General features: G+C 39.3%; 2 protein-coding genes across 2 annotated transcripts; both read right to left on the bottom strand.

Moving 5' to 3' along the window:
* Positions 1-926: 926 nt before the first annotated feature.
* Positions 927-6454, bottom strand: LOC584432 (spidroin-2). The gene is made up of 5 exons (XM_030973646.1): positions 6345-6454; positions 5733-5814; positions 4594-5376; positions 3428-4186; positions 927-1796 (listed from the first exon to the last, which is right to left on the bottom strand). Exons 2-5 carry the CDS (start codon positions 5803-5805, stop codon positions 1762-1764), a joined length of 1650 nt encoding a protein of 549 aa, XP_030829506.1. The 5' UTR covers positions 5806-5814; positions 6345-6454; the 3' UTR covers positions 927-1761.
* Positions 6455-10048: 3594 nt separating this feature from the next.
* On the bottom strand, positions 10049-13988 carry LOC100891540 (vegetative cell wall protein gp1). Its single transcript, XM_003727600.3, has 5 exons — positions 13443-13988; positions 13229-13310; positions 12182-12823; positions 11096-11875; positions 10049-10612 (listed from the first exon to the last, which is right to left on the bottom strand). Exons 2-5 carry the CDS (start codon positions 13299-13301, stop codon positions 10578-10580), a joined length of 1530 nt encoding a protein of 509 aa, XP_003727648.2. The 5' UTR covers positions 13302-13310; positions 13443-13988; the 3' UTR covers positions 10049-10577.
* Between the last annotated feature and the right edge of the window lie 202 nt (positions 13989-14190).

Below are 14190 nucleotides of genomic sequence, written 5' to 3'. Positions count from 1 at the left end.
GTTATTAGCCGCATTCACACGGTGAAAGCTAATTCAGACGGTAAAAAAAAAGAAAATCTTACAAGTATTTTGTGGTTATCTTGTGGTTTAGAAACCACAAGATAACCACAAGATTAAACAGGCGCGGATCTACGGGGGGGGGGGTTTAGGGGGTTTAAACCCCCCCTTGGGCGGCCCAAAAAAAACAAAAAAACAAAAAAAAGGAAAAAAAAAAAGAAAAAAAAAAAGAAAAAAAGAAAGAAAAAAGAACACACGCTGGAGAGAAACCCTTTCAAGTGCAAATATTGTGAGATATTCAACTCATCTGGTAACTTAACCAAACACATGATAACTCTGGATATAACTGTGTATTTAACTGTTACTTGATTTGAAAAGACGTTATCATGCACTGCTTTTTATGGTCTCCATTGTGTTAATAGATGCCAGGAAAACATCACTTACGGGGTTCAAATAAACACCCCAAAAAAAAAATCGGCTCGCCGCTTCGCGGCTCGTGGACGATGCTCCGCATCGTCATCGTCATTATTTAGGTCAACCCCCCCCCCCCCTTAGCAAAAAAGCTAGATCCGCCACTGAGTCATCCCCCCCAGGTGTACGAACCTGTCTACGCCACTGGATATATTGGTATAGTGAGGGGAGTGAAAGAGAGAGAGAGATGGAGAGACAGACAGACAGACAGAGACAGGGAGGAAAGAGAGAGAGAATAAAACGGAATGTAAGATATGTAGAAGTAATATTTGTTGTTGTTGTAGTTGTAGTAGTAGTGGTAAAATTAGTAGTAGTATTGACGCAGGAACAAGCACATACAAATTATTTTCACCTGGTAGTCTTATTCACAAACATACATATTTCTTGCACTTTTGTCCTGCACCTCAATTCCAATTCAACCAACAGCACTCTACAAAAAAGGCGCTAAAGTTTATATCCGTTTTATTATTTCGTTTAATCACTTTTTCGAAATAAAAGAATAATAATAAAACAAAATGACATTTAAACTAACTGATCGGGGAAAAAAAATCATAAATATTGACTCTTAACAATAAAATATGTATATTAATAAATAATAGGACAAACAGGTCAGTACTCCATGAATATAATGCCACAATGAAATTCGATTAAATGAGAACTTTCACAAAAAAAGTACAATAGGATAATGGAGAGTTTTGACAATACATTTACCGATGGATGATATACACTGTATTGAGCGTCCTAATGTAATTACCTTTCATGTCTGCGTTTGAGCAGTCAAAACCACCCACATTCAGGAGTTTCAAATGTTACACAATAGCATATACATGATCGATATGAACCGTAACATTTGTTCCCAATTCCTTAATAACAACAAGATTTTTAACCAACTGATATCACAATACAAATACCAAAATAAATAAAAATTGAACATCATACTTGATTATAATAAAAAAGACGGTGAGGTCTTTATAACAGCAGCCTTTGAGAATAGTATGAAACTAACAAGTTTGTAATTCTTCACTTAGTCTCTCAACAGTGTCACTATAAATAATTGATTTATATCCTAAGTAATGTTAACAAACTAAAGACAAAAATAAATAAAGGGATAATAGGGTAAATAAATATAGATGCCAACATTCACTCTCGAGTTGCACCAGTGCCCGACCTAAGGGTAGATGTTTTCTCCAAAGCACATGTTAAGACGTCAGATGCACGTAGCCTTCAGTATAGCTAGGTTTATCGCTAGTCATGTTAATGTCACAGATCATTAGCATAGGACGTTTAGCACTGTTACTCGTTAAACAAGTTGACTTTCTTCAGCGAAGCTGTAAGGATTAAAGAGAGAGAAAGAGAGTACAAAGGGGAAAATGTTTTAAACTGTATTAAGCTTATCTTATTCGAAATGAAGTTACATGTAGCTTTTCTCGTTGGTTTTGTTCTTAGTAAGAAAATGAACATTAATACGTTTGTTTAATCTACTGGAATAGGGAGCATATTTTGTCATTAAATTACAATTATAGAATATTAACATAAAGTGGTCGAAATGGTAGTAATATTTCATCATCGCCATCTTGCATTGTTACAAACATAGCTGTCCGTCATTCCGAATGTAGATGGCGCTGTGCAGAAATAAGTTGGAACGAAATGTGATCCGCATTAGAGGATCACGTACTAGTACTAGTATCTGTCATCGGCTAATCATCTGTGGGTGTGAATCCCGATAGCATCAATTCATAAATACAAACTTCCTCTAAAATAATCCATGCACGTACTAGTTTTCAGCCAACTAGCGGATAAAAGAGGTCGAGTCTCGCAAGGAAGAGGGAAATAGGGGTAAAATGAGGCCGCCTGCAGTTACATTAATTAACCAATACGGCAGGAAATCAAATATCTTTCATATTTTTAGCCAAAAATTTGTATAGATAATTTGAAGCTCTAATAGGAACTAAAAAGACAAGATAAATAAATTAGGCCGACAACAGAAAGTTAAATTACAAACAAACGTTGGTTGAATATTCAAAGTACGAACAAATAATTAATTGACAAATTGTAGTGCCAGTTTTTTGTAACTTATGAACGGACGTGATCTTCCCCTCGTGTTCATATCTGTGTTAAGATATTGGCCGTATGGGTTTTCTGATGCAAGCATGCCAAGAAGGCATTGTGGCTGAGACCTTTTCCAAGCTGTCAATAAACTGCCGGTACTCATATTTTTTTTCCGATTAACCCTGTTGACATAACTTCTAAGGATTAAAACTTTGTCATTTTTTCTACGGTATTTACAGATAACAAGGTATTTTACATAAAGGGTAATTATTGTAGATTTTTTGTTGTTGGTATATAAATGACTTAAAGTGTCTGATTTCTTCATGATTAAGATTGATACACATTTGTTTAATTGGTCTAAATGTCCTATAACTTACAAATGCAACTGCCGATCTTTGCTAGTTTAAGACTTGAGTCATACGTTCTGCATGCTGCCAACTTTAGATGACATAGGGTTTTGTAGGTTCGATTGTTAGTGCCGCATACACGCTGCGCTCGAGATGTGTGGATTGGGCAATCGGTGCAGATAGGATTTGCCAATCTGGCTGTGCCTGCTGGAGAACACGAAAATCGAAAGAAAGATTTTCGGTTTCATGAGTGTTCCATTAACCCCCCCCCCCGACCAATGATTCTTTCTTCTTTTCCTCATAGATATTATTGCACGGACCACTCGGTTCCATTGGGTTTACTTTGGTTACGGCAGGAACCATGAATAAACCAGTAATAATTATTATGACGCAATTTTTCCTTTCGGTTGGCTGTGAGCTATCAAACTATTTACAGCACCGAGGTTCCTATCAATGATTATAAACTGCTGCCCTGAGATCCCTTATTATATTATGTCATACAGTAACCATGCAGGTACTAATTATGCTTTATTTGATACTAATATTGCTTTTGGAATAGTTACCATTGGGCCTTGTGTTCCCCTCTTCCTTTGCGCAATCGGCTCCACTGCAACCCTCCTCATTATCACTGTTGTCTTCCTTATCGCCATTGTCTTCCTCATCTTTCTTATCCTCCTCATCCTTGTCTGCATCTTCCTCTTCGTCTGCGTTGTCTTCTTCTTCCTCCTCTTCTGCATCTTTGTCTTCTTTGTCTTTATCTTCTTCATCTTTGTCTTCTTCGTCTTTATCTTCTTTATCCTGGTCTTCCTCATCTTTATCTTCTTCATCCTGATCTTCTTCGTCTTTATCTTCTTGATCCTGGTCTTCTTCGTCTTCGTTATCTTCTTCATCACCTTGATCATTTTGCTCTTCTTCGTCCATCGCAGACGATGCATCATGATTGGGGCCTGGAGCATATGGTGCAAACGGAGCACCGGGAGCGTATGAAGGAGCACCTGGGATGGGAGCATGTGGGGCATATGGAGCACGAGGTGCAGGAGGCGCGTGAGGATAACCTGGTGCAGGGGCAGCGGCTCCTGGAGCTCCACCTCCTGGTGGGGCAGCTAGACCGCAGCCATCTTCATCACTGCTGTCGTCACCACCCTCTTCACTGTCAGATCCACCACATCCGAGACCAGTGTCAGAAGGAGCATAGCCACCAGGAGCTGCTGGAGCATACCCGACAGGTGTGGCAGGGGCGTATCCTCCAGCAGCTGCTGGGGCATATCCGACCGGAGCTGCTGGGGCGTATCCTACAGGAGCACCGGGGGCAGCCTCTTGTCCTAAATAATAAAATAAACAAACAAGAAAATTATAGTTTCCAGTTTGTTTGTTGGGGAAGAGGTGTGTGTTTGCTGTGTGCGAGTGTGATTAGGGGGGAGGGGTTAGACCATGCTAAAGAAGAACGTCATGTTCAAGTTCAATTTCAAGTTCATTTTATTTCCATTTCTCGTATAAAAATACATTTAACAATACATTATACATATAAGCAAATATATAAATATAAATAATCAAAGGCTGGGCTCCAGTGTCCTCAGATAATGTTCGAATATTATTAACTAATATCTTTAACAAAAATTACATAATACGTTCGTCTGCATGTCTCTTACCTTATAATAGTAAGACATAGAAACAGAAATATCAATAATCAGAAGATGAGCGATTAAAAAAGAAAAGAAAAGAAAATTACCATGATAATCCTCCCCACTATCGCTGTCGTCTCCGTCAAAGTCGTAGCCTAATGCGCCCTCTTCGGGAGCATAACCAACACCGGAAGCAGCAGGAGCATAACCAACAGCTGGACCTACAGGGCCATAGCCCGTCTCTCCACTTGTATCACTATGAACTCCTGCTGCTGGAGCATAAGGAGCATACGGAGCCCCTGGAGCGTAGGGAGCAGGTCCTCCAGGAGCATAGCCAACAGCTGGACCTACATGAGCATAGCCCGTCTCTCCACTTGTACCACTGTGAACTCCTGCTGCTGGAGCATTAGGAGCATATGGAGCCACTGGAGCGTAGGGAGCACGTCCTCCAGGAGCATAGCCAACAGCTGGACCTTCAGGAGCATAGCCAGTCTCTCCACTTGTACCACTGGGAACTCCTGATGCTGGAGCATGAGGAGCATATGGAGCTCCTGGAGCGTAGGGAGGAGGAGCATAACCGACAACGCCTGGAGAAGGAGCATGTCCATATCCAGTTTCTCCACTAGTGCCAGCATGGACACCTCCTGCAGGAGCATGGGGTGCGTACGGGGCGATTGGAGCATACGGTGCCGCTGGAGCGTGTGGTGCAGGAGCACGAGGAGCCGCAGGAGAGTGACTTCCTCTAGTGCATGATCCTGAATGAGCAACCTGTACCCCTCCATTTCCATTCGTATCATCATCGTCGTCATCAACATCGCACGCATCGTCGTAGGTAACACCGTTATCGCCGCATACAATACCGCTTACTCCTCGTGTACATTTGTTTGAATCTGTAGTATGGAAAATATAGGGATTTTTGTCAGTTATTACCTTGGAACGAAAACGATGTCGGAAATCTAATGGTAGGTAAAAGTAGAAGAAATATTTGAATATCAGATTTTTATTACACTTTAAATATAATCAATGTTGGAAACATGTTTTAATGACTGAACAATATATCAAATGCAAGTGTACAATTTACGATCTTATGAAATTGTTGAAACTGGCTAGCCATTGGTGGTACTGCGTGCATTGAAGTATGAACATCAATCATTGGTGGTACTGCGTGCATTGAAGTATGAACATCAATTAGAATGAAATCGATGTCTTAAAGAGTCAAATCAATGATGAAAAGTGTTTCACTTACACGGTGCTGCATTTGAAAGCACAAGTAGACACAACACCATACCCAAAGCGGCCAATAACTTTGCGTGTAACATTTTGGAAATCTGAGGAGAAAGAAAAAAATGAGATAAAGCGAATGAATCAATAAATAATAACGGACTTAAACTATGAAGCGATGGACAAGTGCCTCCCGTACACATCTGAAGAGTAGTTTACTGTCGAAATTAGATGCAAAAACTATTTGTTTACTTTTAATGAGTGTTTCTCTGGCATGTACTCAAGAGATATTCAAAGAACGATTAGGCATGGTTGCAACTCTGCAATTAAGGACAAACATAATTACTTTTCTCGGTTTAATATCTGGTGCAGGGAGAGAAGGAAATATGATAAAGCAATGATATATAAAATATCGTTTCGGTTCGCTCTAAAAGTAATAATTACCATATTTGCATACTAACACGTTTTCTTATATAGATAAATGCAAATCAATTTTTCAAAATGATTCACAAGTACACTTTAAAACATTACATTTTGTTTGATTGTCAACTTCTGAGATATTCTTCTTTGCTGACAAACTTAATGCACTAAGAATATAATATGAAGAGTGCGAAGAAGAACAAACATGAATATTTACCCTTTGCTGGTTCGAGTGTAAGTGAATTCTTTTGCTGTTGTAATTCTGTGTTGAGCTCAGATGAGCAACTGATGAAACTGGTCCGAATCAGTCCGTATTTATACACCTCTCTCGACCCATCCTGTTCTCCAAAAATGAAGGGGGTGATTGAAGAAAGATCCCCTAATCCTTTATTAATCCTTTCCAACCAATTTAATATATATTGAGGCATAATAGGCGGTGATGCCCATCACTGCCAGCAATTAACAGAATCTCATGTTTTCCTGCTTTAGTGAAACAGTAACCGGACAACAGGAAGCACTTCAACTATTAAGTAGGATTATTTATCTTAGCATTTGATTATTTATCGAATGTAATCAATAGTCATATCATCAAGACATCGTTTAGCACTGTTAGTTAAAAACAAGCAGAGACCAAACGTTGCTTGCTATCCTTCCGTTTGCACTCTAAGATTGAATTGTTATTTTGGATTAATCTAAATCCAGTGATTAAAATAATTTCTTAGTTTGGAAAAAGAAAAGAAATTACTATCAAGATGAAGGATACTCCAACACTATGAAGTTACTTCATGCTCAAACACATTTATACAAATCAAAACTAACCATTTTATCAATGGAAGAACAAAGAAAGACATAAGCTCTCTATGTTTCACTATTATTTTTGAAGAGTGTTGGAAGGAAAATAAACTACCTGCTACTTTCAAACTTTATTTTTAATGAGAAATAAAGAAAGAAAGTGATCGTTGGATCAATGTTTATTTGTCTATACGATATAACATACAAACAAGTAGTGTGATATTACTCATGAGCTATTTAGTATACCCAGTTTATTAAGATGGATCCGGAGTGCACCCCCATGAAGGCCAAGGGGACAATATTGTTTCAACATGTACGTAGAGTTGCCCTCTTAAGTTACGCACCCCTCCCCGAGTGGACAATTTCTATCCCCTAATTACTAATTTCTAGATACACATTACACTCTCATGCCTTACAATAAATCTTTAAAGAGGGGGAATCTATCTCGTGCGGGGTGTCACTGGAAAAGGAAACCAAAGTTTGTTGGTAATTCACTCAATAATTACAAAAAATTTCCGTTTTTAAAATGTGCACAAAGCTTTTAAAAAAAAATCGTAATGACATATAATCATGATCCGTGAATCATGCATTAACAATTTCAGATAGTGAAAAGAGAAAGTGTGAGAAACCCAGTCGTTCAAAAAGACTGCTGCTACAAATTGGATTCAATATGGCTTTGACAATACAGGAAATAATTTTCTATTGTTGATATTTGGTTATGAACATAATGTATAAGATCATAGAACAACTTCAATATGAGTCCAATAATCAGGATGGAAAGACCACGCATGTCTGAGTTGGTAAATTAATGATTGGTAAGAAACGTTTGTATTTGCTAAGGTGCCTCATTTAATATCCTTAAAGAAAATATGAATTCTTCGTTAGTTCGACACATGTAAGTGTCCTGCCGATTGCTCCTTACCCCCTCCAGACTAGTCACTGATATCAATATGCCAATCATGTTTTATTACTCTTTGATTATTATAATATATTCCTTCAAAACCGTTGTCAAATTTTAAACAATCCAAATAATCAAGGAATTTGCCGTTCTATAAAGATGATTAAAGCTTATGTGGAAAAGTCTACGGTTCGAGTACTAGCCGGGGAACTACTACTATTTTACCAGAGTACAGCTTTTTTGTGGGGTAACCTCGCAATTCATAAGTCAAAAGGACCGCTATTCATAACGTGGTACTTTATACACGTAAAGGACCGTTGTTCATAAAACAGACAGGGGTCACTATTCAGAATTTATATTGGAGATCACTACTCTTAAGGACCGCTATTCATAATACGAAATCGGGCTCGCTATTCATAATACGAGAAGAGGGTGAATAGCGACCCTCTTCTCGTATTGTTATTAGAGGCCCCTATGAATAACTACCCCGATTTTGGAATAGCGACCCTTTTCTTCGATTATGAATAGTAGTCCTTATGAATAGTTACTCTTTTTGGTAACTAGAGAAAAGAGAAGAGTAGAGCTGGTGGACACGTTTGTCAGAGGTCTTGATTACAAGTGACCATGCAGGAGTTAATAGTATTTTAAGACGTTTTGATATATTAAAATAAACTGCCTCTACAAAAAATTGTAAGACGATGATATCATTATCACGATGCTTTGTCATATCTGAAGGGTAATCAATTTTGCCTCCCCCTTGTAAGAAGCGTAACTATACTGTAATTTTAGTTTTATAAAATTTATGATGGAGAAAAAGAGAGTCAAATTGTATCCTGGGCCACCATTGGGTCACACTATGTCTCAGCTTTGAATTTTTTCTTTGCGCTAGTCCTAACAATGACATACGTATCTCTCATGTATTTGAGGTCGAATAAAGTTGTTTAAATGTGAAGATACCTGGTTTTATCATATCCTGTGAGCATGTTTATATTGGAATATCGATGAAGTCTCTTGGCTTTCATGCGAGGCTTCTTGGGTTCAAACATTAATCGGGGCTTTTATCTGAGGACAAAGAGTTGTTATCCACATTTGTTCTTCTTAATCACCCAAATGTATTTAAATGGGAACTCCAAAATACTGGGTGAAGGTATATAGCAGGGCTCTTGCAATGAGCAGTATCAATACTGGAAACCACCCTGCGTATTAAAATAAGACCAAATTATTAATATTATCATTCCATTCCATAACCATTGTATTGAGCGCTATATAAGCGGAATATTATTATTATTATTATTATTCTTATTAGTGATGAATCTGTGTTAGTTTTAAGACTCAGAAAAGTTGGCAACTGGTAGATTAAAATCGAAATTTACACACCTAAAAAGAGATTGGCCTTTTGTCACCGGTATCATTCATTTGGTAGAATTGTGTACCTCAATAATTAGTGTGACTTTTTCCCGTAAATATTCTGACCAAAGTATCCGAACAATATCTTGGTCAAAATAAATCATCAATTGATGTGACTGTGACCAGGATCATTGGCAATATCTAATGACATTGACTAGAATGAACAAACCAGTTACATATGCCTTCTCTCTCTCTCTCTCTCTCTCTCTCTCTCTCTCTCTCTCTCTCTCTCTCTCTCTCTCTCTCGTGACTTCCTCTGGATAATTTTGCAGTCAGCTTGAATACCAGCTATCCTTGTCCTAAACTTCAGTACACACTCCATCTCATATTGTAAATTGTCCCATCTTTACATTCTTCCGTCTCTTTCTATATCCCTTTTGCCCATCTCAGATTTTCCTTGTGTCTCATTCATCTCCCATTCTTGCCACATCACATTACTTCGTTTCTTATAATTTTCTTTATACTTTCTCTTTCTCCCCATTCTCTCCCTATAATGTTACTTTATTCCTTCTATTTCTCTATATAACTTTTCTTTTTCCTTTTCTCTCTCATTCTCTACATGCATCTTTTCTCATTCTCTATCTCTCCAACTTTTCTATTTTTTTTCTCTCCCTCTCTCTAACTTTATACATGTATGTGCCTCTTTGTCTCTATCTACCTTTTCTCCTTATCTCTCACACTCTCTTTCCCTCAACTTGGTCCCATTCAATTCGATATTATTATTTACGGCAAGAGCCCATTCACTTATTACTCTTAACATGTGGTCACTATAATGTATTTGAAGTACCATTTTCTACTAAATTATGAAAAAGGAAGAAACAAAATTCACATTCTCAAATTTTATTCATATATCATATTGAAATATTCAAATAAACACATGACCATTATTAAAAAGAGTGATAAATGAGATAAAAGCATGATAATATTGTGATACTTCGCAATTGAAGACAATTTTTTAAATCAATAACTCAGTGATGCTAATACAAAAATTAAATAAATAAACAGGTAGTTACGTTTTGGCTTAAAAGTTAAAAATAAAATATCATTAATTGACAAACACAATATTAATGGAATAAGTTAAATTGTTACGATCGAATACCCAAAACCTAAGTATATCATTAGGTGTGGGTACATAAATACAAACAGTTACAGTATTTAAATAAGAAATAAATATGGTATACAGTTAAATAGTATTTCTTCTCTTGATTAACCGGCGAGCTTCATTAACTCAACACGCGAAAGACATTGTTTACTGTATCTTTTTTTTAAGCGTGAGAATTTCTGTTCGGGTCCTGCTTTCAACATGTTCACGACAAAATCTTTACAACTAAGTCCTTATGGGTCCATGTGTCTTCATGGGGATCCAATCCATTCTTGAAGAGCTGCAACTGTGAAGTGAATCAGACAGAAACAAGATCGTTGATAAATGAAACAAGTTAATGATATTCATACATGACATGGTGATATAGAGCATTTAGTTTTTTTAGGATAGGCCCGGGCTTGATGTAATTACGCAAGACTCTGTACGAAAATGTAAATCCTAGGAAAGAGGCACTGCATTAACAAACAAAGCTATTCACTATTAGAGAGGGCATCAAACGAAACAAATAGCTTAATAATATAACATGAAAGGGGAAGGAGCAAATACAAAAATCGATTTGGTAAAGAATTATAATGTGAAACAACATGTGGCAAAGTCAATAATATAATTACTTGGCAAAGGAATCATATGCTGGCGGAAGGTGGCCATGATTGTAATAATGTTAAAGGTGCTAGTAGTATGTTTTCTATCCTGATCACTCGTTTGTCTCTTCTGTTGATTTATTTAAAAAAAACTTTAATTGCGATTGGTAGTTTATGATGTGCCCTACCATTATTATCATCATCATCTTTACATCCAGATTCAGTGCATTCTTCTCCTCCATTATCACCACCACCATCACTGCATCCAACATCACCGACTGTACAACCTCCAGAAGGAGCTTTTGGTGCTGGAGCAGCTGGGGCAGCAGGTGCAGCAGGTGCAGCTGGTGGAGCAGGAGGAGCGGGTGCCCTCGGTGCGGATGGAGCGGCGGGGGAAGGAGCCCTTGGAGCCTCTGGGGTGTCACCCTGTTTCTCTGAAGAATCACTAGGTCCGGACGGAGCTTGGGGAGCAGGAGCAGGGGCATAGGGCCTCACTGGGGCACTTGGAGCGCGAGGTGCTGGTGGTGCTGGAAGTGGTGCACGAACTGGAGGGGCATATGGGAGTCCTGGAGCAGGAGGAGCCCCTGGAGCGGGAGCAGCAGCACCTCCTGGAGCGACAGCACCACCAGGAGCAGCAGAGTCACTTCCTTCAACACTTCCGCTATCCTCGCCATCCGATTCATCACCATCACATCCTTCACCGCTACCAGAATCGTCGCATCCATCAGCGCTTACCTCTGGAACTGGGGCGTATGAAGGTCCACCTGGTGCGTACCCTGGACTAGATGGAGCGAAAGGAGGTCCAGCTGGAACTGGAGCAAAGCCAATTGGGCCTGCTGCACCATCGCATCCTTCTCCGCTGTCAGTTCCACCACACCCACCAGTTCCGCCTGCACCTGGAGCGTATGCAGTTCCACCTGGAGCAGCTGGAGCAAAGCCAACAGGACCTGCGGGGACAGCTTCGTTCCCTGCATGAAATACATCCACAATTGTTAAATTTTCTCTTACTCCGAACAATATCTTTTATTTCAGGCAAAAATAAAAAGTAATCTCATTAGAATTTAAGAATATTCATACGTGTAGGCATGTAGGCCTACTTAAATCCATTATCGGTATCGAGCTTGTAGTGCATATGGGCTGAAAATGGGATCATGATAAAAGCTAATCCTATACAAGATTCCATATTGAATTAAGAATGTTTGTTTAATATTGATGGTCTTTAAAGATTGACTTTGCAAGAGCGACCTCTAAATGCCGACTTGTTACAAACATACCATAATACTCGTAGCCGTATCCTTCTTCACTGCTGTCGCTGTCATCTTCGTAAACGTAATCATAGCCAGAATCGCCTGACGCTGGAGCATAGCCGACATCAGTACCAGCTGGAGCATAACCAACAGCAGGAGCAGCAGGAGCATAGCCAACAGCGGGAGCCGCAGGAGCATACCCTACAGCAGGAGCGGCAGGAGCATAACCAACAGCAGGAGCCGCAGGAGCATATCCTACAGAAGGCGACTGTCCATAACCGGTCTCTCCGCTGGTATCACCATTAGCACCGCCTCCTGGAGCATAAGGAGCAACAGGGGCATAAGGAGCAGCAGGAGCATATGGAACACTTGGAGCAGATGCAGGAGGAGCATAAGGAGCAGCAGGAGCATATGGAGCACTGGGAGCACTTGCAGGAGGAGCACGAGGAACAGCGGGAGCGTATGGTACAACTGGAGCTTGCGGTGCAGGAGCACGAGGAGCTGCAGGAGATTGACTTCCTCCTCCGCATGGTCCTGAGTGTGCAACCTGTACCCCTCCGTTTCCATTCGTGTCATCGTCGTCGTCATCAGCGTCGCACGCATCACCATACGTAATACCGTTATCGCCGCAAACGGTACCGCTTACTCCTCGTGTACATTTGTTTAAATCTGTGGGCAGGAGAGGAGATCTGTTTTGTTACTTTTTCTATAGAAGATATGAGGCATCGACAAAGTGTAATTACAATCTCATTTTGCTAATCAAACACAATTCATATCATCAAAAAACCATGCTAATATGCACATTTTAGTGTTTTGACATCTCTACTGACAAGTCTTGCAATTTACAATATTATGAAAACTAATTATAGAGGTTTGTAACAAACTTGAATGTAAAATTGTTTAAAAATATACATTCATATATTTATATACATTATTATGAAAATAATCACTTAACACTCCGACTATAGCTCTAAGTCACTCATGCCTAAATTAATTAATAATAATGACCATATAGGATACGGCAGCTTCACGTGTCTGCACGTTTTAGATTGCTATGAAAAAAGTTAAACTTACAGGGTGCTCCTTTCGAAAGCACTGCGAGGTACAGCACAATACCCAAGGCGGCTAATACATTGATGTGGTTCATGGTTGAAATCTGTAGAGAAAAAGTAACACAGATAAAGAAGTAAGTATTCAGTGGGTACTGTGGAAGCACAGATAATGTACATGACTGTGTAGCAATTACATTTATTTAAAGAATAACAAACTTTGAATTAGAAATACTCACCACTGCTTTGTTCTACTCCAGAGAAGAAAACTGGTTACAGCTTTTTTGACTGCTCTCGAATTGTGAGAGAAGCAACTGATAATTCCACCAAACTTTCACTCCCTATTTATACAATTTATCGAACCACGTCTTTGCGATTGGTCATAAACTTCAGCTTGGAGATGTACAAAATAACGTTTGAAAACAAGATACCCGATTCTTATCCATAAATCATTAAAAATGTTAAGAAAATAAAGAGTCTTCCTGTTTTCATGTAACTTAAGCCCATCTTGAAGATGTGTAGCTTACTAGATGAGATTTTGAGAACTAGAAAAAATCACATTGTTTAAAATTTGGACCTATTGATCGTAATCAATACCGAGATTCATAACATTGAGAATTTCAAACTATTCCATGTGCATCCATTTCCAGCTTTGCCGCTTCATTCGATATCATAATTGATCTAAAGCCGAGAGCTTCCTACAAGTCGGTACGCAATGCTCAACAAAATATTTGCCAAAACGGATGTTACGACACATGTTGTCACCTATTGCTGTACAGTCCCATGCTGACGCTCTGGCAGGCGGGATCCAGGGGGGGGGCCGAGCGGGCCTTGCCCCCCCCCCCGCAAAAAAGAGAGAGAGGGGGAGAGAGAGAGAAGGAAAAGAAGGGAAAGAGGAGAGAAAGGGAAAGAAAGAAGAGGAAGAAGAAAAGAAAAGGGGGAAAAGAAGGAGATCGGGGGGGGGGGGGGGCAAAAGGGCGTTGCCTC

Source organism: Strongylocentrotus purpuratus, unplaced genomic scaffold (genome assembly GCF_000002235.5).
Source record: "Strongylocentrotus purpuratus isolate Spur 01 unplaced genomic scaffold, Spur_5.0 spur5_scaffold_6, whole genome shotgun sequence".
Taxonomy (NCBI): domain Eukaryota; kingdom Metazoa; phylum Echinodermata; class Echinoidea; order Camarodonta; family Strongylocentrotidae; genus Strongylocentrotus; species Strongylocentrotus purpuratus.
The sequence above is the reverse complement of the archived record's forward strand: the minus strand, read 5'-3'. Positions and strand labels throughout refer to the sequence as shown.